At 36.3% G+C, this 25,954-nt stretch overlaps 1 protein-coding gene across 1 annotated transcript; it reads right to left on the reverse strand.

The window, feature by feature from the left end:
• Positions 1-332: 332 nt before the first annotated feature.
• LOC128099208 (C-type lectin domain family 7 member A-like) lies at positions 333-14,001 on the reverse strand. Its single transcript, XM_052720988.1, has 7 exons — positions 13,842-14,001; positions 11,430-11,526; positions 11,036-11,119; positions 6,760-6,867; positions 6,030-6,175; positions 2,742-2,848; positions 333-2,116 (listed from the first exon to the last, which is right to left on the reverse strand). The coding sequence occupies exons 2-7, from the start codon at positions 11,515-11,517 to the stop codon at positions 1,975-1,977; spliced, it is 675 nt and encodes a 224-aa protein (XP_052576948.1). The 5' UTR covers positions 11,518-11,526; positions 13,842-14,001; the 3' UTR covers positions 333-1,974.
• Positions 14,002-25,954: the final 11,953 nt, after the last annotated feature.

Consider the following 25,954-nt stretch of genomic DNA (forward strand, 5'->3'; position numbering starts at 1 on the left):
TGAGATCCTCCTTAAACGGAGGTTAGTCTTCTCTCATGAGGGGTTGGGGAGGGAACATTCCTACTTCCACAGACCATCACTTTGTAGCCTGGACATGGCACAGAGGAGGTTTATAGCCCCATATCTGGGAGGACTCTTGGCTGTAATGTCTTGGCTGACCATAATAACAATTAGAAAGGATTCTTTTTTCCCCATTTTTTTATTAAGAAATTTTCTACTCACCCTACATACCACCCATAGATGACACCTCTTCCCTCCTCCCACACCTAAACCCTCCCTCCCAAGCCACCCCCCATCCCTATATCCTCCAAACCACGGTCTCCCATGGGGAGTCAGCAGAGTCCAGCACACCAAGGCTAGGCAGGTCCAAGCCCCTGCCTGCCCGGCCAAGGCTGAGCAAGGTGCCACACCACAGGTACAGGGCTCCAAAAAGCCTGCCCATGCACCAGGGATGGATCCCGGTTCCCCACTCGGGTGTCCCCCAAACAGTTCGAGCTAAACAACTATCTCCCTTATCCAGAGGGCCTAGTCTAGTCCCATGGGGGCTCCACAGCCACCAGTCCACAGTTCATGGGTCTCTAGCAGTGTGGTCGGTCATCTCTGCATGTCTTCCCATCATGATCTCGATGTCCCCTGGCCCTCGGAATCCCTCCTCCCTCCCATCCACTGGATTCCCAGAGCTCAACCTGGCAAAAGGATTCTGAACCTAAGCCTGGGTTAGCTCCCTTAGACTGAACTGGTGGTCACCAGATGGAGCTCTAGTGTTCCCTGAGAAGGCCCAGGAGGAGGCAAATGCCACAGCCCTCTGTCGAGTTTGCCTCTTGTCTCTTTCTCCTATCTCCTCTTTTTGCTCCTATGGCTCTTGGAATCTCTTCCCGGATATTAAAGGTCAATATTGTCAAAGGCAACTATAATTAAAGTGGGAGGAAGGATGTTTGAGTCCTTAGCCTAAAATTTGAAGTTGAGTCTTGTGAAGAATCAAGTATTGGTGAAATTTACTGTTTGGAGGATGGTAAAGGCACAACCAATGTGAATAATACTTATTAAATATCTGCTAAAATATAAAAATTTGACACAGGAATTACAGTAGCAGAGATTTATCATGGAGACATTCCCCGTGCTACACAAAATTACATAAAGTCCCACTCACTCCAGGTCTTATGTAATTGTAAATTCTAGAATAAGTCTAAACATCCATTGCTAAGTACATTTTGGCACATCTCTTACTAGCACAATGCTTACAGATGCTTCCAAAAAGTAAACCTCTCTTTTTATGTTCTGACAAGAAGCAGTCTGTGATGTCTAAATATTGAAAAGCACAACTGGGCTTGGTGCACACGTGCAATCTAAGCATTCAGGAGGTCCAGGGTGAGGGGACCACCACCAATTTCAAGTTAGCCTGTCCTACATAAGTTCTAGGCTAACAACAACTACACAGTGAGGCATCATAAAAATCAACCTCCCAAAAAGTGAAAAAAAATCAGATTACACTTTATGCATTTGTAACATTTGCTTCATAAGTAAAAGGTGTTTTCATGTGATATCCTTGGAATGATATCTAAAATCCAGTTGTTTGAGTCTGACAAGTGGTTATTGGAAAACAAGAAAGGAAAGAATAAGTGGTTTGACAGTTCAATTTTGCTTTCCTTTGTATTTTAAACAATTCAAATGTACCACTCACACACTGGACTGAATTTGTCTTCCTAATTAGGAAAATTAATACAAGGTATTTCACTTAAACAAAATAAGCGTTTCATGTTTTTCCATTTGCTGATTCTTGTCATTTCAAAATATATATGTACTCCTTGAGTTTATTGCATTTACTGCCTAAAAATCTCTGCTTTATGCTTGCTTCAAGAGAATAAGCTTTCCTAAATCATGTAGAGTTTTCTAATTTGGGTCAATATTCTAAGCTGTTGAATTTTATTTTACTAATAGCTATTAAGGAATAAAAATAGAAAAACTGTGATTTTTTTACCAATTCTTTGAAGTAACAGAGCAGGTAAAGTTCTTTTCACAAATGTAATGGAAATGTCTACTACACAAAGCATTGCTGAGGTACTTTGGCTTGAGGTATCCACATTCTGCAGATGTTGAATGTGTTGTGTAAAACTCCCTGTGTCAAAAAAAAATGTTTATTTAAGACAAATCACTCATTAAACATAACCTTTATTATCACAGTCTAAAACACACACACACACACACACACACACACACACACACACACACACACACGTGATTATTTCAGTGGGCACCACAATTTTCTGAGATAAAGCTACTAAATGATAAAGCCTAGTATGGGGATTTAGAATCCTTTTTTTTTTTTCTTTTTTTTAATGAAAGAGTTAGAGAGATAGTCCAGCAGTTAAGTGCTTACTGCTCTTCCAGAGAACTATTTCAATTCCCAGCACCCACATGGCTGCTTACAGTAATCTGTAACTCCTGTTCCAGGGAATCCAATGTCTTCTGCTGGACTCTTGAGTACATCAGGCATGCATATGGTGCACAGACATACGTGAAACACGCATATTCATTTAAAAAGTAATAAAATAACAAGTAGAAAACAGTAAGAAACATGGAAAGAAATGCTTCTTTGCTCTGATTAATTAGGTCTTTAGTTTTGCATGAGGTTCCATGTGTGAAAGGCTATGGTAGTGAACTACTGGCATGATCTAGATCATAAGGATCTTCCCTCTAGCAGTGAATTAGTTGTTAAAGAAGTGTATAAAACAAAAACTTACAAATCTGACGAAAGTTTTGTGTCCTTCTGGTGCACCCACTGAAATTGACTTCCAACTTTATGTAATCCAATCCAGTAGCTGTATGTCAATTGTGACTGAATAAAGTTCTGTGGAAAAATTAGAATTTTAGTATTTCTCATAATATCGATAATATCATATAAGATATTATACATAAGGTTCAAAGTCTAGCTACACTAAGTTTAGAATTTCTCAGTATCAAAAGGCACTTCATAAAACATGTTAAAATAAGTCTTGGATTTGGAGATGCTTGTAGTTATTTAAAAGACAAAGACATCTTGTAAGCCAATGAAGAAATTCATCAAATAGGAAAAATGGGGGAAAAACAAGAATATATGTTTTATGTTAATGGCAATCAAAGCATTCATGCTAAAGCTGTAACAATGTATTTTTCCAATTAATCACCTCAGGTGAGATGGGAATAATGACAAGAGAAGTTCTGTGGATAATGAGATCAGAAAACATACTTACTATTGTTATTGATATCATATTGAGGAGTGCTAGGGAATTCTTAAAATTTTTACATACCCTATTATGCAACTCCTAAAGTTATGGGAGACAAAGAGAAGACATATTGAACAGTAGTGCATAGAAGACAAATTTGAGGGTGTTGATAGAAAAGCAAATTACTGCAACTACATAAAGAACAAAAAAAACTGCATCCATATCATGATGTCTTATATCATGTGAAACTTAAGAAACTATAGGAAATTTTAAACTATGTTGTATTTATAATAAGCAAATTAATTAACTTGCATTTTTCCTTATGTGTAAATGTAGATCATAGACTCTCTCCGAAAATTTTACATACTGAAATAATGTTTAAATATCTTAGTTTTGTGTAATCTTCTTTCCAAGTGGTATACATTGTTCACCTCAATTTTTTTCTTATACATGCCAACGTGTGGCAGCGAATTTTGTTGCTAAAAGCAATACAATTTTATTTATCCTCCTCTCTTCCCTGTGCCCCCCCACAGAGTCCACAGTCTCTGTTATCTTGCAGTTTAATTAATTAATAGTTACAAGAGAAAAATTGCAATACATAAAAAATGCATGGACATTATAAAAACATATTAAAGTATACATTTTATATCTCTGAAACCACATAAGTTACATGCCCATAATTTCATTCATTTATGTACGTTTTCTAGGAATAAAAAAATAAACATAGAACCCACACCAACTGCCCTGCTGGGTAGGACCATCGCTCTCCTCTCTAGGCTGTCAGCACTCCATCTCTATTCTTGGGGACTTCTATGAAAATGCTGCCACTGGGTAGGACACACTCCTTCCTCCTCCTTTGGCCAATCAATATTCTGTCTTTCTTTCCAGGACCCTACTACTATATAACCATTAGGTAGTACCTCTTTCTTCTCCCCTACACTGCCCAATGTCCCTTCCCTCTCTTTTCAGAAGGATAACAATTACTGTCCCTCCAGATGTGGCCATCTCTTTTCTCTTCACATTCAACAAGACCCCATGCTGTTGCTTCTGTTAGATAGAGATCCTGTTTTCTCCTTCCTAGGCTGTCCAAAATCTTGCTTGCCTTCACAAGGTCCCAAGCAAACCACACCACAGGCTCTTCAGGCAATGTCTAGTTCACAAGTTTCCCTCCCAACTCCACAATAAGAAAGAAAAATAAGAATAATACAGGGGCTAGAGAGATGGCTCAGTGGTTATGAGTATTGCTGCTTTTGCAAAGGAACCAAGTTTGATTTCAAGCATATGCATTTTGTGTCAGACAACCACCTCTAAGTCCAGTGACAGGAGATCTGACATCTCTTTTGGTCTCCATAAGTACTAACACACACATAACATGCATACACACACACACACACACACACACACACACACACACACACACACACACAGAAAATAAATATCTGGAATACATTTATTGAAAATTAAAGAATTAAATATAAATTATGTAAATGTCTTCAGAGTAAAATAATATTCCAGTTTCTAAAAAACTAATTTGTAACAATAGAGGTTCAAAATGCCAAAGGTGTTTATAAATTGTATATTGGTCTTCGTATTTCTTTGTCTATACCTTCTATTTTTTTAATATCTATTTTAATAAAATAATTATATTAGTAAGCATAATGATATTTTATGCACTCTGTATAAGATAATATTACAAGCAGCATTTATAAAAGTAATTATTAAAATGGACTCTAGTGCCTAACTAGAATTGTTGTAAATAAATCTACAGAATATGCTAGAGTGATCTCTTTCTTAAACTTTGGAAATAATAGCAAGTGTCATATACAAACAACAGAGCAACTCTTGTCATGTAGACAAATTTCTTAACAGTCTTATTAAATAAGAAACACAGAGTCAAATACAGAGGTAATAGCCAAAGAGATCAGAGCAATAGCCACAACACAACTAGCTTTAGCTTACCACTAGCAGTAGCTTCCACAGAGAGCTTCTTCCTGTCTAACCTCTGTTTTTATTGTCTTCCTGTTCTGCCTTCCCATTGGTTCTAAGCCCAGCCACATGACTTCCTCATCACCTCCTGTCTATACAGACCCCAGGTCTCTATGGTTGGTACTGGAATTAAAGGCTCATGTCACCACACTTGGCTGTGTCCTTCACCACACAGAGACTCTGCCTGCCATGTGATCAGATTAAGGGTGTGGGCTACCACTGTCTGACTTCTGTTTTATGACTATTTGACCTCTGATCTCCAGGCAACTTTATTTATTAACATACAAATAAAATATCACCACATTGTCATACTGAGCTATGAGTAAAATAAAAATTATTTCTGAGGAATTATTCTACCTCTTCCTTTTATTTATTTTGTCTTTATATTAAATTGTGTTTCTCTCACATCCAATGACAGAGACTCATGTTCCATTCTAGAACAGATTTTTTTTTTCCAGATACTGATGAGGGAAGAACAGAACTAAAAATTAATTACTTCTTTTGGACCATTCATATAATCAAAGGTAGCTTTTCCCATTAGCTTTTCATTAACAATAAATGGTCTGCTCTAGCTAAACTCTGAAGGTGCAATGCAGATTACATGGCTGAGAATTATCCCATGGTGCTCACACCAGAACTATTTTTCATTAAATAAAATAAAAATGTTCATCTAGGTACTTTTTATGTCTCTGCCCTTTTATCTGCAGGTAAATATGTGCTAATGTACATATGTCCTTCTGTTCAGCAGGCAAAGAACAGTAGGAGGAACACAAATGATTATCACAACTTCACCAGACATCCAGACTTCTCAAGAAACACTCAGGTGATAACTATACACACCTGCTCCTCTTTGTTGTCAATCTTAGCCAGGTGAGAACCCAGGTGTCTGCAGGATGTCTCACTCTCATCCCATGTCTTTTCTTCCTCTGAAAAGTAGTAACAATTTTCTCCACAACATGACCATCTTCCTTGACACGGGTAATAGCCTTTTTATGAAAATAAAAGCAACCATTATTCTGAGACTCATATCAAGACATGTTTTTTTGGTGTTTCATTGTTTGCTCCATATTTAACATCAAAGAGTAGTTGCTTTCACTAAAAATAGCTCTTCTGCCAAATTTTATAGGAAAGAATGTTGTGAATACAGACACTGTCTCTCACAGATTTGAGATCTTTGTTATGGCTGCACTGACAAATCTTGACTTCTGAAGGAGAAAGACATCAGCATCAAACATTTCTATCTGCAAGAGATCCATCAAAATGAGTAATGGGAGGGACATTGATCTAACAGGCTCTATATGTGGTAAATACACCCACAGTATACACCCACCATATAGAATAGTATAAAATGCACAATAAAATCAAGATGACAACCAACAGCAACTTCTTCAGTGAAAGTAAAAAGTTTAACTAATTATAACAAAAAAGATAGATTCAGTAAGGAGAGGTGAACAAAGTTCACATCCTGCCAGACTTCGATGTAAAGTTTTAAGCTCACAATCTGAAGTGGGACAGAAGTGTAAATGCCGTTAAAATTATGTCAGTTTTCAGTTTAGGATGTGATGCATACCTTTAGTTGGTGGTAAAACTGAAGGACCTGCTACTTCCATTGAGGAAATAGTACTTTCATTTGCATCCTTCCCATGCTGAATTTTGAAGTTAGAAGTGCACTGAAAAACTAAGTCCATACTATGAGATTAGAACAACAAGTGGTAATGACTGACAACATTATAATCAATTAATTGTAATTGTAAACAGTAGATGGTGTTAATTAAAGAACAGTAAGAAAAATATAAAATATTTTGAAGTGCTAGAACATAAAATATATTTTAAAAATACAAATATTTATAACTTGCAACACACTTCTTTTAAAGCATTTATAACAAACTTATAAAACAAAAGGTCAAGGTCAACTGAAAAGAAAAAAATGTATAAACTAATTTCATGCCCTGTATCTTCAAAGAATGCTTTGAAATTTTATTCCATTTAATGTTTGCATGTGTAGTTTAAAGTATCTGGCTTTATATTTCAATTTATAATGGACTTACTGAATCTGAATGGAGAAAATCAAACAGACATTTTTAATATGCAAAAAGAAAACAAAAAAATCTCTGTAAGGAAATTCATAATCTTGGGGATGATGAGATAGCTCAGGAGTTAAGAGCATGTTCTACTCTTGCAGAGGACCCAATTTTGGTTCCTGGCACTCACATCAGATAGCTCACAACTCACTGAAGTTCTAGTTGTGGCAGAGCTGAGGCCCTCTCCTGGCTTCCCCCGCCTCTGCACTTGTATGCATTTGCGCCCCCAACACACACACACACACACACACACACACACACACACACACACACACCTTTAAAAAAGTAATGTTTTTTAAATAAGGAATCAAGATGTCTTCCAATAAGTCAAGAACTAACAATATAAGAGCACGAAGCAAGCAACTGTGTTTTCTCATTTATAATTCTTTTCATGGTTATTTAGAAAAATTCATTGTTTGTAATTCTTTGTATATAGGGTATTCTCATCATTGTTCCATGAACTTTTCCTTGTTTATTTAGTTATTCCATTTAGTGTTTGTCCAAACTGTCACTAGAACCTTAATCACTACATGTATTGATTTACATATTATTCCCTTGATTTAGTTTACAGCTCCTTTTAGAGTCTCTTCTTCCTTAAGATTGTTATTTCTAGCCAGGCGGTGGTGGTGCACGCCTTTAATCCCAGCACTCGGGAGGCAGAGCCAGGCGGATCTCTGTGAGTTCAAGGCCAGCCTGGGCTACCAAATGAGTTCCAGGAGAGGTGCAAAGCTACACAGAGAAACCCTGTCTCAAAAAACCAAAAAAAAAAAAAACATTGTTATTTCTTTGTTGCTTTAAGGCTATAATTTTATAAAATTGCATCGTGACATGCAAAAATGGCCACTTTTTCAACTTGCTTTTACATGCTAATATTCAACCACATTGTTACATATCGTGTTCATTTTTGACTACTGTAAAAATTCCATTTTGTGAATCCATCTAAGAGATCACGTAAATCTATATACTTTCAACACTTGCTTAACCAAAGTTTAAAAGTACAATTTTCCATGCTCAATTATTTCTAATCCTAACTAATTTCAGCCATTGCAACCTGGTTTGGGTCAAATCATTGTTCTACTAAATCTACACCAGCAAGAAGCTTTAGTAGTCTTCCTCTTGATCAAAGTTCTGTCTGCTTAGACTGTCATGTCACTTCAGCATTGGCTATCCTTGGCACACATCCTGATGCTAGATGGCTGTGTTTCCTCCTATCTACTAATCAGATTTTCATTTTTTCACCCTCAATCATATTCACCTATTTTTGATGTTAAATTATCCTAAGGATCATCATCCTGACCTCTTGTCTTCTAAAATGGCAACACTACCCCCTGGTTTTGAAAGATTTCTACATGGTCTGCCTTCCATCTCCTTTTGCCATGTTCTCAAATAATTTGCTGTATTAATTGAATGCAATTTAACACATTTCATATCTCTAATATAGATATTTGTCTTGATTTCATCTATGTGCTGATACTCTGAACTTTTTGCCAACAGCTAACTATAAAGAAATAACTCAACTTAAACTTTATGGGTATGTCCACTGATGTGCCCTATGAACCTGAATCTTTACCATTTCTCTCTCTCTCTCTCTCTCTCTCTCTCTCTCTCTCTCTCTCTCTCTCTCTCTCTCTCTCTCCCTCTCCCTCTCTCTTTCACACACACACACACACACACACACACACACACACACACACACACACACACACACACTATAGCTTGGTAGTCTCATGTTTTCTCTAACATTTAATACAATTTTGCCTACAAAGATATATGAGCCTGACATGAAATGGAATCACTGATGCCTTCTTGTCCCTCCCCTACTCATTTGAATATATGCTCTAGCTGTTCTGTAACTCATTCAATCCTCCTCTGTTTCCCTGTATGACTTCATGACTTCTATCATGGTGCTAAAATAGACAATCATGGTCAGAATCTGTCCCCTGAAACAGTCTCCTTCACATGCCCACTCATTTCCAGTTGGCTGAGCCTGCCCCTTCTAAAGGCTTTATCTGTCCATGTAACTTGAGTTATGTTGCTCTTCACTTACAATCACCAGATGGTTATTTTTATCTCATTTTGCTTTCACATGAACTCTCAAATTGCTTGGCATGGTGTGAACAATCTATATAAATCAGTGTTGTCTGTCCAAACTTATATCTAGCTTATTCTTTCACTACCCAGGAACTATCTGTGAGTCTCTAAACCTGTTCCTTTTTCATGCTGCCCACTCAACTTAGATGAATTTTATTTATCAATGTCCTAATTCTTACTGGTCTCTTATTTAACCTCAACTACTGTCTCAACAAGAAAGGCTTCTTGACCTCAGGATGTTATGTGTCACCCATATAACATTGCCTCATGTCCTTATCATTACACTAATTTTATATTTAAAACTACTTCATATATATATATATATACATATATATATATATATATATGTATGTATATATTCAAGTAAACTCATTCAAAGCTTTTTTTCCTTTAAATTTCTGTGATCTTGATGCTATGCATAGTTTTTGACCCATGGGACATAACCAAAGTTGTTTATTGAATCAATGAACCAAATAATTTAATTTAAACTAGAATGTTTTTAAACAAATAGGAAAAAGATACTGGAAGAAATCGTGGAGTGCAATTTTAAAAATCTGTTAGAGCCATGTATATCACTGAAGCTCTGTAATTTCAGCACTGGGAGGTGAAGGCAAGAAGATGCAGAGTTAAAAAACATCTTCAGCCAGGTGTGACAGCCAAGCCTTTAATCCTAGCACTGTGGGTAGGAGGGCAGAGGCAGGTGGATCTCAGTGAATTCCAGCCTTGCTAGGCTTACAGAATAGGATCCTGTCTTAAACAACAACCAAATTAACTGAATAAACAACAAAATGAACTTGAAGTACACATGCATAGCACATTTATTAACCAGCTTGCCCATTGTATATCCTGCTTAACGGAGATTTTTGTTAAACATTTGTATAACTTTAAAATTTTTATTTTATGTGTGTGAGTGTTTTGCCTGAATTTATGTGTTGCACCATGTGCATTCAGTGACCTTAGAGACCAGAAGAGCATGTTGACCCCACCCCCTGAAACTAGAGTTATGGATGGCTGTGAACCACCATGTGGATTCTGTGAACTGAACCCAGGTCCTGCAAGAACTGTGTCTTTACTACTGCAAGAACTTCAAGAACAAGTGTTCTCAACCACTAAACCATCTTTCCAGACCCTTGAATGACTCTTGAGTATTTGGAAGTCAATCTAAAAAATGTTCAAACTATGAACAGAAGAAAGAGCAATCTACCCAATCTAAGAAGCCCACTGAAATTTTAATACTGAGACTACATACAAATTTCACCTTCGTGCTTTTTGTAAGTTGATCAATACATCTGGAAGAATTGGACTATATACATCTTGTGTTTATTACATGATGTAATAACAATTATTTTTGTTAAAAAAAGAGTTTAGTAAGGAAATACAAGCACTCTCAACTCAATGATTGTAAGCAAACTAGCTCTTACAAAAGTTATTGAATGTATTAATCTGCATTATACTTATTCATGGTATTTCTGTATAATTATAGCAGTATACTGTTTTATGTGTCATAAAAGCAGAAATATAAGATACTAATAAAGTCCTTATCATCATCACCGTTATCACTAATACCCATAATCACTAGGATGTCTATAGAATGTCAAAACTTACAAAGGTTCAGCAACTGTAACATTGTTTCTTATCTCATTCTAACCATAAAATAGTATATATCATACTCACACAGATATCCCAAGACTACATTTGACATCAGAAAACAAAGACATACTGTTCCCAGGATAATAACAGTCATGATCCATGGACAATCTACATAAGATCAAAAGGCAAGATATATAACAAACATAGTATGACCTCGCAATTAAAGCAGAATGGATGTTTATACCTGAGGTTAAAAAATTAATATCAGTCCACTCACTGACTATTTACTCATAAATATCTTTTTAAATAATAGAAAGAGCCAGGCATAGAACATATATTTTAAATAACATATAGCATAACACATATACATATATAACATCAAATATATGTGAAAATAATTAGTATGAGCTCATGTTTTTCATATTGTGTTTTCAATACCATACACATACACACATATACAAAGGCAGAAAAATGTTACCTCTCTTTTCCTTAATTGGCTGGTTTTTGTCCTTCTTACTTTTAAGGGATAATGTCAGCTCTGCATATGCCGTTCTTTCCTCACTCATTTCTGATGGCTGCAAGCAAGAGCACAGAAAACATGCTTACCAGTGTTTCACAAGTCATAATTAATCTAATTAATAATATTACTGCTAAATCATGTAGTAATAGTGAGCTGATGAACAAGAAGAATGATCGGAAAAAAGTGAATTTCCCCATGAATATAAATGACTTTTAAAAAATTTTCTCTGTGACACCTTAGACCAGAAATTAAACATAATTAAGTAATGGTCTATGACAGTTATCAGATATGCTATTTTAAGCTTTCTGACAATTTAACTCTAATAGTTGCTAAAAATTAGGAGTTGATGTACATCATCTCCAGACACTGGGATTTATGTATTTTGTTGAAAAATTATTTCTGATCACTGAATGCCTGAATTAACCCTGATGGCAACAATAGTAGGCTTTGTAGAGTCAATTTTAGCAAAGGCACACTCTTATGTAAACTCTATTATTGCATTATATTAAACCGTCTTCTATTTTTCTATCTTGTAAATTTTGTAGTAACAGAACTTCATGGTACTTTCCTTACAGTATGAGAAAAATAAGGAAATCATGCCCTCTATGGCAAAGTAGCCAAGAGAACAACTCCAACTATCGTTCTAACAACAAACACAGTGATAACAGCTCTTGCTTTGTTTCATAGGTGGGGAAACTGAACCTCAAGGAGTCCAAATGATATTGCCTAGATCAGATAGCCAATTATTGACATTCCATAGCTTGTATGGATATACATAAATCCAAAAATCTTCTTCTTCTTCTATACTTAACTCATCTAAGTAACATGTCTAAAAGTGTATAATATAAGCTTCCTTTCCCAGGAAACAAGAAAAGAATCTGAATCAATAGAAAAACATTTCTTCTGAGTTAATTAGTACTAATAAGATAAACAAATATACCCTTTCTTCCCAGATAGGAGCAGGTATTAGAAAAACAATAGCAATAATGACAGATGACGCTACAACCAGGTTATCAGAGCTAGTACATACCTGAAACCCCAGAGCTCTAGCAGCAGAACAACAATGCTTCTAGAAAATAAAATGGATAAAGAGAAACAGGGATGTGCTGGTCTATTGAGCTATAATTTCTTTAAAACCGTATCTTCTAAAGAAATAAGTTCAATTAAGACATAGATTTTGCCTTAAGGAGATTACAGGTTAAGAATAGTAGGTTCTGGGGATTAAGCTTGGTGGTAAGAACTTGCCTAGTATTTTGAAAGCTGGGTTTGATCCCTGGAACTGGGGGAAAGAAAAGCAACAGAAAATTCTTGAATCCCATAAGAAGTGCTTACATATCATTGCATTCATATTTTAGTGTACATCATAAAAGTCACATTTAGGATACTGTTTGTAATGGAGAAATATTCTTATTTGAGGAAAGAGTATGAAATGAAAACCATCTATTTAAAAATGGGAAAACAAATTCATAAAACAAGATAAAAGAAGAAGAAAATAGCACAAAATGTTGGTTTGTAAAATGTACATTTTCTGGAAGTATTGATTTTATCTATGTTCTTTATTCCCACAGCTTTTTGCTTGAACAGATACAATGTTATTTTGCTGTATTTAATGAAACTTTCCATACGGTCTCAAAATATTTGGGTGTATTTCTACATAACTAATTCAAAATAAATCACTGAGGAAATGTGGGATATTTAGTGATTTAAATGGACAAAGTGATTCTTGAGGACAGAGTTAGCAAACTGTTCATGAAAAAGCATGTGACTCTTGAATTCTTAAAATATATTACTAACCAAGTGATTATTTCAGGGGGAGGGGAATTTGAAGTAAATTCATTTAAATGATTATCAAAAGTAGTAAAATGTATCGCTTTTTATGCTAAATTATAAGATTATCTTATTTAAGGTCATCTATTTTTCTACTTATTGTTTTCTATTAGTTTGCTAGCAGACAACCTACAAATATGTAATGGGATCAACAAGCTATTCAAACTTTTCCTTTTACAATGAATTTCAGGATATGGAAATAACCTTTTGAATAACTCACTGCTGATCATCTAGGTATAATACATATTTAGAATGTCTACAGGGGTACTGTTTTCTAAAATATCCGATAAATTAAAAATCATCTGCACATTACACAGTGAATAATTTTTAAATACATTTTCATTTCGGTCCAGTCTTGCCTTCACCTCTGGGATGAAGTTAACACGGGATTTGAATGCACAGGCTCAGTTCCGTTCTCTCCTGCAACAATTCAAAGCCCTCTGATCTTTGTACCCAGTTTCCTTTGGCAATCTGCTTTATCCCTCTGTCCCAGACAGCATGAGAACACAGTCCCAGCCCCACACTCACAGTCTCTGATCTTACCTGGGTGTATTCTTTTTGGCTTTCACCAGCTGGAGTGCAGGGTTGGTCTGGCTGCTAGCTGAAACCTATGATGAGCTGCCTTTATTAGCTTTTTACCTCCACAGTGACATTGGGAGGGGCCTGTTGATAGGTATCACTGTCTCTGGGACTGATAGCGGAGGACAGTCTACGATGTTACTCCGCATTCTTGTGTCAAAAAGTCTCACTGAAGTCAGGATCACATTCCCATCAATTTCTGTGTCAGTTTAGAGGGAAAAAAAAAACCCTAAACCTGTAAATGTCAGGAAACATTTATTTCCTGAAAACTTGAATTTAGAGTGTTTGAGAAAGGTATAATCTTAGAATTTGATGAGCATGGGAAATAGTTAACAACTAAATTTTACAAATGATCAACACTAAAGATAGAGTTACAAATATGTTCTCTGCTGAAGTGATTTATATATTGTTACAGAATCTAAAAAAAACTGCAACAATTTTTCATTATAGTAAAAGCATAAACACCGAAGAGTGTATAAGCTCTAGCCAGTACTTCCCACCATCCTGAGCATGCCCAGATTATCTAATTAATTATAATACATACCAGTGCAGACAGTACTGAGCTAGTATTGAATACTAACACTACTCAGAATTAACTAGAAGAAATGTTTTAGAGATTTCTAGTTTCTTCTAAGGTAGACTTATCTTTGGCTTCGCCTATTTTTTGTTTGTTTGTTTTTCCCCTCCCCCTGTATAAGAACTAATTGATTCTTTTCAGGCAGTCAATCTCTAATAGAAGTAATAACAATAAGGAAGCACTGTAGAATTCTCTAGGCAGATAGAGTTTCTCTTAAAAATAGGCACAGGTCTTTAGACACCTTTACGAGCCATGCTTTGAACTCACAGGTATTGATTACTCTGTGGAGTGATACCCAGCTCAGTCTGTAACTACCAATATGTGTCATTTAACAGATGCATATTTAACAGTTATTTTTATTAGAATTATTTTTATGTATTTGTGTATGTCTGTGAGAATGTATGCCACATGTATGCAGTTTCCCGAGTAGGCCAGAAGAGGACATTGGATGCTCTGAACTAGAGTTATGGGCATTTTGAACCATCTGACTTGATGACTGGGAACCAAACTTGGGTCTTCTGCAAGAGCAGCATGCACTCTTACCTGCTGAGGCACCTCTCCAGCCACTTTTATTTTCCATTAAAAATATATTTTATTTTCTCTCAACTTCTCATTTTTTTAAAAGACATATTTTAATATTATGGACATGATAATTTCTCTTTTTTTAATAGCAAGTAGAAAATTGATTTTAAATTTAGCATGTAATTCAATTGTAGTAATACATTGCTTCTGTGTTTTTTAAAGTTAGCTAGCCTTACATTTATGATTTTTAGTATTATCAAATTAACAGATACATAGAATGTGTACCTTGTGTATGATAAATTATATGTATATATTATATGCATATGGATTATATATGAATACCTTAAAATATATGGCAAATAGCCAAAGAAGAGAAATTCTATTTTAGTTCTTTGGATTTTGACAATAAACTACCAGCTTTATTAAATTACAATAAACAAAGTATTTTAAAACATCTAGGAAATTATGGAGGTAAACATTTTCTAATAATATTTACTGTGAGTAAAAACATACATTACTATTGTCAGAGTATATATCAATTATAAAGCCACATTAACTAAAACTATTTCCTGTCCTTAAAACACACACACACACACTCACACACACACACACACGCACACACACACGCACATGCACACCACATGCACATACACATGCACACACACATATACCCAGAATATCTGTGCGTTTTAGTGCTTCTTAGAATGCATTTATTATTAAAATCTTTTATATGTCAACTTTAATTTTTCTTTTAAAGATGTATGTGTTTGACTATCTTATATCCAACTAGCCTTGTCCATATTAAAATAAAAATGTAAATGAAATAGAATGAAATAATGATAAGGTTGTTAAGGCCATCTGCCAGATGAACACCGATGAATAGATAAAAGAGACATGAATGAGTAAATAAGGAAGGCAGAGCTATTCACGATAGAATAAGTAATCAGAATGGAAGAATGACAGCTGCATACAGCTAAATTAATGTGATTGGTGTGATTATCAGAGCTAAGGCAAATAGTAGCTACAAGAGAAGGACATTCAGTCCAATCAGTTCTCAAAAAGGCAGCTAAAAACTTTCAGCTTTTAACAGTTGAGCAATATTCAGTTTAGCTCCAAAAGAACCAGAGCAGTAGCTTAGGGCCCTGAACTGCCCACAGAGCTGACTTTTAAACTAATAGCAGTACTTAGACTAACTGTGCCTTCCAGGCCCCCAGGGAGCAAAAGCTACAGGAGTACTGGAGGTAGCAAATGTGGTTGGCCTTACAGAGTAGCCTTTAACTGACTTCTGCGTCAAACCAAGATAACGGAAAGTGGTTAATTGTTTGTTTCTCCGTTGGCCCACAGAAGTGGAGGACAGTTTTCACACGCATGATTCACATGATCCTAGGCAGAAGAGTTTCCATTCTCACCTCTGTAAAATCTCCAGAAGACAAGGACCCAGGTACCCTGCTACTTGTACTCTCTGCTGTATCCATCTTGACCTTTTAAGGATTTCTTCCTACACCCACCATATTGTAATCTCTTCTGTTCCTTGTTTTCTGCTTCATTCTTTGTGGAAGTGCTCAGGGGTTCCTAACTTTAGGCCACTTCACTCAAGGACTGAGTGAATCTCCAATATTACTCTCATGTGATTTGGGTCAAGGAAAGAGTCAAAATGCAAAATTTGAGGTGTGATTTCTAAGGAATGAGTGTTACCTTTGTATCATTTAAAGCTAATCACAGGTAATCCCACAGCAAGTAATGGAGGTCACAGGTGTTTTCAGACTTGAATTTAAGTAATCCTTCAAAAAGCATTTGGTTTTTATATTTATCACAATGGTAATGAACTGTCATCTTGGTGGGATTTAGATCTAGGAGACGAATTTCTGGGCACATCCTGAGTTTGTTCCACAGAGGTTTGTTCCACAAAGGAAAGAAGAACCAAATATGTGGGCAGCCCTATTGCATTCATTGAGGTTTTGCACTGAATGGAAAGGACAAAGGGAGCTGAGCTCCAGCTTTCTTCCCTTTATGCTTCCTGACTGTGCCATGTGACCCGCCACCTTACTGTCCCCTTGTCAGGCCTTCTTGCCTCTGCCCTTTCAAACTGTGAGCCAGAATAATCCTCCTTGGTGAAGTTGCTTGTCTAGGGTACTTATCACAGCAATAAGAACAGTAACTAATCCAGTTGTTATCCAGTGTTTTCTGATATTTGCAAGCTAAAAGTTCTGACATCAGTACACACTGATTAGATTAAAAGACAAAATACCGAAACACTCTCAAATAAATAAATAAATAAACAGAAAAGATAAAATATTGCTAAACTGAAATCTCATTTGTGTTTTGAAAATGAAGAAAACATATTACTAGAAAAAATAAAATTTTCTCATAATTTTATTCTTTTAAAAGCTACATGTTTATGATTTTATGTAACCCTTCAATGGGCATATGCACTACTTTCTGTCTCATCTCTCTGGATACATCTTATACACATATAATTATGAACATGAATTTGGAACCATGGTGATATAATTTTAGTATAATTTAGATAGATTGGGTTTATTTTGGTTCTACAAAGAAGATAAATTGGGTCTAAATTACTTTACAGGTACTTGCAGATTTTTAAAATATATTTTTATTTATTCTTTGAGGAAATGTATTTTGGTTATATTCACACCTCTCTTCTTCCCCTACTTCTTCCTGGACCCCATCTCCATCTCTTTCTTGCTGTGGAACAATCTTTGCAAACTGTGAAAATGTTAATAAAAAGCTGATTGGCCAGTAGCCTGGCAGGAAGTATAAGTGGGACAAACAAAGTCTGGGAAGAAGGAGGGTGGAGTCAGAGGAGTCACCAGCAGATGCAGGGAGAAACAAGATGGGCATGCCAAACTGAGAAAAGGCACTGAGCCATAATTTACGGCAAAGCATAGATAAGAAATGTGGGTTAATTTAAATGTCAAAATTAGCTAGTAACAAGCCTGAGCTATTGGCCGGGCATTTAAAATTAATACTAAGACTCTGAGTGATTATTTGGGAAGTGGCTGCAGACACAGAAAAACTCCACTTACACTAACTCCCTGTCCAGTTTTTGTCTTTCTTTCTCTTAAATGACACAGTGAGACTATCCCGCTCTTCATCCTTGGGTAGGCTGTGTACTATTCTAAAGCCTCATAGTTTTCCTGAAGAACATTTACCTGCCCAGGTGATTAACAGGCCCATTGCATTGGCTCTGGAAGGCATAAAAACTGAAGTCTTTGTTCTTTACCAGAAAGTCCCTGCTAGATAGTAATCTGGTAATAGTCCTGGCAGTTCAGAAATTCATGTTCAACCCAGTGCCAGAAGTAGGACTCAGATAGCACTTGATAATTAAGAAAAGAATTACATAAGAGACAGATTGAGAGGCACTAAGGAGGGGCAGGAGAGTTAGTTGAATGTATCTGCTGCTCCTGAGGAAGACTTGGTTCAGTTCACAGCACTCATATGGTGGCTTACAACCATCTGTAACTCCAGTTCCAGGGATCTGGCACCCTTTTCTGGCCTCTGAGAATAGTAGGCATGCATGTGGCACACATATATACACACAGGCCAAGTATTTATACACATAAAATAAAAATAAATGAATCCTTTTTAAAAAGAACTTTTTCCATTCCCACCTTCATTCTATTCATAAAGAATTCATTTTGACACAGTCCAAGTTCTGCCTGAGGATTGGTTTGGATCTTGTCAAGAGATGATGTCTTTTATTGTAGTCTTCCTTTGAGGAGTAGCCTGGCCAGGGATATAAGTATTCAGCTTTCTGAACCCTAATTCAATGACTTCTACAGTTGGCATTTCTCTTTCCTACACAAAGATAAGATTTAGTAGTTCTGAAGAAGGAGACTGTTATGGACCCTCTAAGCAATTCAGAACAAGAATAGATTATGACTTTAAGAAGTAAGGGAATTACACACACACACACACACACACACACACACACACACACACACACACACACACATATATATATATATATATAATTTGCAAAAATATAATCATAATAAAAATACGATTTTGGGGCTGGGTGTTGTGGCACATGCCTTTAATTTTAGCACTAGTGAGCCAGAAACAGGTGGATATCTGTGAGTTTGAGGCCAACTTAGAATTCACAGTGAGTTCCAGGACATCCAGAGCTACATAGTAAGACCCTATCTCAAAAAAATTATATATGATTGCATGTACATTCTGGTCTTAAAGTTGGAGTTATAAAATATGGCATACAGGTTTGAGGCAGGCAGAACTGCTGCACGTTTTGGATAAGCTGTAGCATGTGCTATACTGCTCCCACAATGACTAGGCATCCTACAAAAATAGCCAAAAGGGGGACCTGGAGGCCAGAAATGGCCAGCAGATTCCAGAACCTATCAGAAAGCATCAACTTAGCAATGAGCACTAAGGCAGAACTCATTCCCAGGATGAGGTATATAGAGTATATAAGGCTTACACTTTCCTAAAAATAAATGAGCTTGCTTGCAACCTCCTGGAGTCTGTGTCATTGCCTCCACATCTCCTCACTCCCTGTCTTCAGGGCCCAGAGATCTCACCAGGCAAACAACAACATAGGCTGAAATACAGAAGAGTAGAAAGTATAGGCCTCCATGAGAAGTCTACAGAACTCTTTGCCACAATTACAATCTGCATAAATAAAGTATAGACATGAACTGAGTTAGACCAACACTCAGAGCTGTCTATCCAATATGGTGGTTTCTGGTCACCCATAGCCACTTGGTACCTGGAATGTGCCTGGTCTAGATTTAGAAATGCAATAAATGTGTAATACACACTAAAATTGAAGATTTGCTTTTTAAAAAGCATGCAAACTATCTCAACAACATTTATAGTGACTGTATGTAGAACTAATGATGTTTAAGTATTTAGAATAAATAATGTACCATATTAGTTTCTTACAAAAAAGGGAAATTTTGGAAAGATATGAGACAATTTTAGCCCACTGTCAAACTCCTCTACACTACAACATAGTCTTTAATGTGGTAGCACTAACAATTTTACAAATAGTGGCCAATATTTTTCATCAGTGTTATGTTTCCTATAAACAAAATACCAACATATCCTGAGTGGGTTTTGGTATCTAATAGCAATAGTACCCATTCTGTAGTTTCATTTTTAATCTATATGCTTCTGTGAGTCACAATTTATCAGATAACAGTTCACTTGAGAATTTGCCAATCCTTTCCTGTAATTGACACATTCTCCTGGACAGTGTCTAAACACTGTCCTTTGGTGTATTTCTGCAAGGATTCCAGGAATTATGCACTCTGTTCTTTTGACAAGTTAAAGATACATATAAATAAGGTTTTCTATGGAAAGTTCATTCCTTCAGGGAGGGCAGGGTTGAGCCTAAAGCAGTGGTTCTCAACCTGTGGGTTGGTACACCTTTGGGGGTTGCATATCAGACAGATATCCTATATAAGTTATATTATGATTCATAATGGTCTCAAAATTACAGGTATTAAATAACAACAAAATAATTTATGATTGGAGGTCACCACAACATGAAGAATTATATTAAAGGATCACAGCATTAGAAAGGTTGAGAACCACTAGCCTAATGATTTGATGCTGATACTTGGACCCATGATGGCAGGAGAAAACTGACTCCTGAAAGTTGTCCTCTGACCTCCACATACTTTTCTTTAGGAGAGAGCTCATGGGTGGGTTGACTATGATTTAGTGAATGGTGAGGTGGTCTCTGTAATGGCTCCTTTCTTCATTGCTCTTCTCACCCTTAAAAGCCCCTCATGTTATTTTGTATTAAACACTGCCTGTTTCTACCCTATACCCTGTCTCTGAATTCGTTCAACACAGATCACAAAGACTAGAGAGATAAGCAGAGTTGGGAGTGAGATCCCAGTACCAACTGGACAATTGCTTCCTCAAAGTTTACTCAAACAAATAGAAAAATATGGCATATAGTTAAATAACTGATGGATTCTAGACATCTAGGCTTTCTGAGAAGCAGAATCCACTTATGGCTTGTCTATGCTAACTCCCCAACATCACAAGAATTGGAATGCCATTATAAAACATTGTATTATTGATTCTATAAAAATAAGACACAAAAAATAGACCAGGTATATCCTGAGAGGTTAGCCCAACAGAAGAAAAGAAATATCTAGAGTGACTTAAAGCATTTGTACTAAACCACACAGGAAGCCGCAGACCTAGAAGTATATACTCTACATCCAGAGTAGAGAACTTTAACAGAAGGGGCAAGATGACCCTTACAATGCCATCTCTTTTCTCCCTTTCATCCATACAGTAGAAAGGGTTTAAAATTTTTAGTAGTAGTATATAATGTATGAATAATATTTATTCAAATCTTACATTAAACCCTTGGAATGATTCAAACTTGTATTCTTTGGGTGTAGATTCCGGCAAAGGGTCACTGTAACATTCATGGGAGAATGTGGAATTGCACTAAAGTTTTTATTATTAAAAATATAGTGCTTGTTGAAGGTGGAGGCCCAGACAAAGAGAGAGCTCTCATTGGACAAAGAGCCATCATTGGACCAAGAGTAAACTCAGGAGACAGGGAATCTGCCAGCCCTGATTAGACCAACAGTGGCTTTCTGAGAAGCAGAGTCCACTACCTCTCATTGTTTGCTGTTTTTCAACACAGGATTTCTCTTTGTAGACCTGGTTTTCCTGGAACTGGAACTTGCTCTGTAGCCCAGACTGGCCTCAAACTCAGAGATCCATCTGTCTCTGCTTCCCAAATGCTGGAATTAAATATGTATGAGAGCACACCCTGTTGACTGAAGTTTCTTGGTCCCACTCAGTCCTGTTCTGTCCAGCCCAGGCAGCAGCCATTCTTAAAATAATCACTCAGAGGCTTAATATTAATTACAAACTGTCTATAGATCAGGCTTTTTTCGAGCTAGCTATTACATATTAAATTAACACATTTCTATTAATCTATATATTACCACTTGGCCATGTTGTTACCAGTATGCTGGCATCTTGCTCCTAGGTTGGCTGGATGCATCTGTCCTGACTCTACTCTTCTCCCTGTGTCTCTGCTTGGAATTTTCACCTGGCTCTTATCCTGCCTTACCATAGGCCAAATCAGCTTTATTTATTAGCCAATGGAAGCAAAATATATACACAGCCTACAGAAAGACATCCCACAGCAATGCCCAGCATGATTTTAGCTTTTTGAGATAGGAGATCACTCTTTAGCTAAGGCTGTTTTCAAACTCATGGTAATCCTCCTGCCTCAGCCTCCCAAGTGCTGGGATTGTGGGCATAAACAGTGTGACAGGCTTTATCAAATACTCTTAACCTTTACTGTTGGGTACAGGCTTTATCTGGTATTTGGAAATATAATAGATGTTAAGGGGAAGAAGTATGGACATTTTATAATATATGTTATATTCTGAAGATGGATTTTAAGATTTACTTTTCATTTTAAGGTAATAATGTATGGCTAATTTTTGACATAAAGCAAACTCCATATGGAGTTTCTTTGATGCCCATCATCTTTTCTGAAGTAGATTAGTACTGCCAGGAGCAGACATGTCTCACTGTCCAAAAAAGTCTATGTTCTTAAAACATTTAAAGTGACATATTCTGTAGGTTTTTAAAATGTTTGATGATTACTTACCTAACTGAAATATACCTTTGTATAACTAAAAATCATAACTAACATGACTATAAGTTTGATTATTGTAGATGAGTATTAATCTACATTTCTTAATTACATATTACAATTTTAAATGAGTTGCATAAGCATAAAATCTTAAACAAGACTAGAAACATACATATAGTATAACAAAGTTAACTTTAAATTTGTATCAAAAACTAAAATCTATAGCAATGTAAAATATTTCAAATAAGTTGTTGCTTTTTAAAAGTAGATTCAATAATCTCCCTTTTTATCCTGTCATATCTGTATCCTCTTTTCTTCTTTAGAAAGAGATTGTATTTATAATCAACCCCCTTAAAATAAAAATAAACCTCAATAAACAATATTTTGGGAATTTGGGCATAGATTTCCATACTATTTCCTGCTGATTTGGGGTACTGGCAGTCTTATGGGGATCCTGAGAAAATTTAGAATTACAGTTAAATCTTGGTTGTAATAGTCTGTGAGGCTGTATCATCTCAGCCAGTTGCCTTAAGCTGTTTTGGATGTTGGATCATCTGAGCCATGGCTGTCACTGGAAACTTTTTAAGGGATCTAGGTTGATCAAACCATAGTAGCCTGGAAGCAATCCACAAGTTCTCATCTTCGGTGGAAACAAAAGCAGAACCTCTTTTCCAAAGCAACATATCCTTAGACCCAAGTTTTGAAGCCAAAATTTACCTTTAAGACATGTATGTTTGTTTAACTCAGCAGCCTTTACAATCAAATGTCTTTCTGTAGTTAGTTCATTAACAGGCAAAAAATTCAAAGAAAACACAATAATTAATATACATAATCCAGACTATCTGTGTATTTTCCATCCTTACATGGCTTGACTTCCACATTATTTTCACTGTCTCTTTAAAGACTTTATTTTTTTTAAGAATGTTTATTTCTTTACATAACTGTCTATATACCTTTACTTCTCTCTTCCAAGCCTACCTATATTTTTAAACATCATGTAAGCTGTTCAGAGTTTTTTTTGTTTTTTTGTTTTTTCATCTCAATCTCTCTTATTGTGTATCTGTACTCCTTTTATGACCAGGAGAGTTTTTAAACTGTTAAACTTCTTGGCTAGTATGAAAGCAGTATTAGTCCTGGCTGCTTGCTCTGCCCTGATCAGTTTTCCAACATGGTGCAGGTACCAAGAAGTCACACTTACCTCCCTAGTTCTGGGAATCAGTATTAAGTAGTATGCCTTTGTTTTTAAGCCTGTAGCTGTACTCCCAAACCTGCAGGCAACAGCTGGGAGAAGCCTCTTAGTATCTCGGCCTGTGTGAGACCACAGGAGCCTGCCATGCTGCAGCTGAAGCCAACTGTGACCAGGGAATGCATCTCTGTACTGTGGCTGGTAATGAGAGACATGAACTAGGAAGCTGATTTTAACTTCATTTTTGTATCTCTTTTTAAGTTCTCTCAGGTTTTAGGTGGAAACACTTGCCACTACATCTGGGTGTCAAATGTAGCTTGAAGTTTTCTTGTGTGTATCTATAATCCTTTTCTAGCTAGCTCAGTCAGTCGGTAGAGCATGAGACTCTTAATCTCAGGGTCGTGGGTTCACGCCCCATATAGGGTGTTCAATGTAGAGTGAAGTTTCTCGGTCCAACTCTGTTCCACCCAGGCAGCAGGCATTTTTAAAATAATCACTCAGAGGCTTAATATTAATTACAAACTCTTTGGTCTATGGCTCAGGCTTACTACTAGCTAGCTATTACATCTTAAATTAACCTATTTCTATCAATCTATATATTGCCACGTGGCCATGGCATTACCAGTCTACTGGCATCTTGTTCCTTGGGTGGCTGGATGACATCTGCCCTGACACCCTCTTCTTCTCCCTGTGTCTCTGCTTGGAATTCCCACCTGGCTCTTACCCTGCCTTACCATAGACCAAAGCAGCTTTATTTATTAGCCAATGGTAGCAACACATATTCACAGTATACAGAAAGACATCCCACAGTAATGCCCAGCATAGTTTTAGCTTTTCGAGATAGGATATCACTCTTTAGCTGAGGCTGTTCTCAAACTCATGATGATCATCCTGCCTCAGCTGCCCAAGTGCTGGGGTTGTGGATATAAGCACTGTGATAGACTCTATCAAATACTCTTAACCTTTACTGTTGGGCACAGGTATTATCTGGTATTTGGCAATATAACAGATGCTAAGGGGAAGAAATATGGGTATTTTGTAATATATGTTATATTCTGAAGAAGGATTTCTAAATGTACTTTTCATTTTTAAGATAATAATATATTTTGCTAAGTTTATGTGCAGTAATAGTCTATTAATATTCGCAATTGCAGCATCTGATAATAAATTTACTAAGACTCATTTCCAAATTTCTGAGCCTTGAGTATAAGTGATTTATTGTAGACGCCCTCTGATGGCCTTTGTGCAAAAATCACAAAGTCTGGTGAGCAAGTTTAACACAAAAGTGGACAAACAGTACAGGTCTCACAGGTTCAAAAGACATACTTCCTATTTGGATTTAAAAATTCCCAAAAGCCATTTAAAGTCATGTTACAAACTGCATCGCATGGTGTTAATTATTCATCCATTATACCTGGATTCCTAAAGCACCTTCCACATGATGGGTTTTCCACTCATTTACTTTACAGTTTAATGAGGTAACTACAAGTGAATGTATAATTAAAAGACTTGACTAAGGACTTTTGTTTATGTGTGTAATTATCCACCCTTTATAAAATGTACAGTATTTAGTTATTGTTGGCAGTTCTAAAACAGCTGGCAGTTCTAAAACAGCCACCAACAATCATTACCACAGCACCACTTGACATGCCACTGTGTGATTCTCATATGAGTTTTCATGATGGCTATGGTAGACCAAGATGAATTTTATTACTCAGAAGATGCTGGCAGGAGGATTAAGAGTTTGAGTCCAAACTGAGCCACATAGAAAATCCTGTCTCAAAAACCACAAAACAAAACAAAAATCTTTTCATAAAGACATACCATGCATGTGTGTAGAGTATTCACACACATATTTGCAAGTAAGTCTAACATCTACCAAGTATTTAGAAGTAAATGGGTAATGTATAGAATTTAAATTTTTAATCAATCATTAAAGTGGAATTACTTGATTCTTATACCCTAAATCAAAGTTCTAAATTTCCTTCACTGAAAGCACATTTTTGTTCCATTTTCTTTGGTATTTTAAACAACCTGTAAGTCTTTGTTAGTAAAAATGATTACAAATAAGACTTTTCATATACAAGATGTTTTGAAGCTTCCCAGGGCCATAAAAGACAAGGTAGTTCTTTTCAGTGTTTTTAGCAGGATGGCTGGCTGTTGACATA

The sequence above is a fragment of the Peromyscus californicus genome, unplaced genomic scaffold, assembly GCF_007827085.1.
Source record: "Peromyscus californicus insignis strain IS unplaced genomic scaffold, ASM782708v3 Scaffold_6__1_contigs__length_162567912, whole genome shotgun sequence".
Lineage (NCBI taxonomy): Eukaryota > Metazoa > Chordata > Mammalia > Rodentia > Cricetidae > Peromyscus > Peromyscus californicus.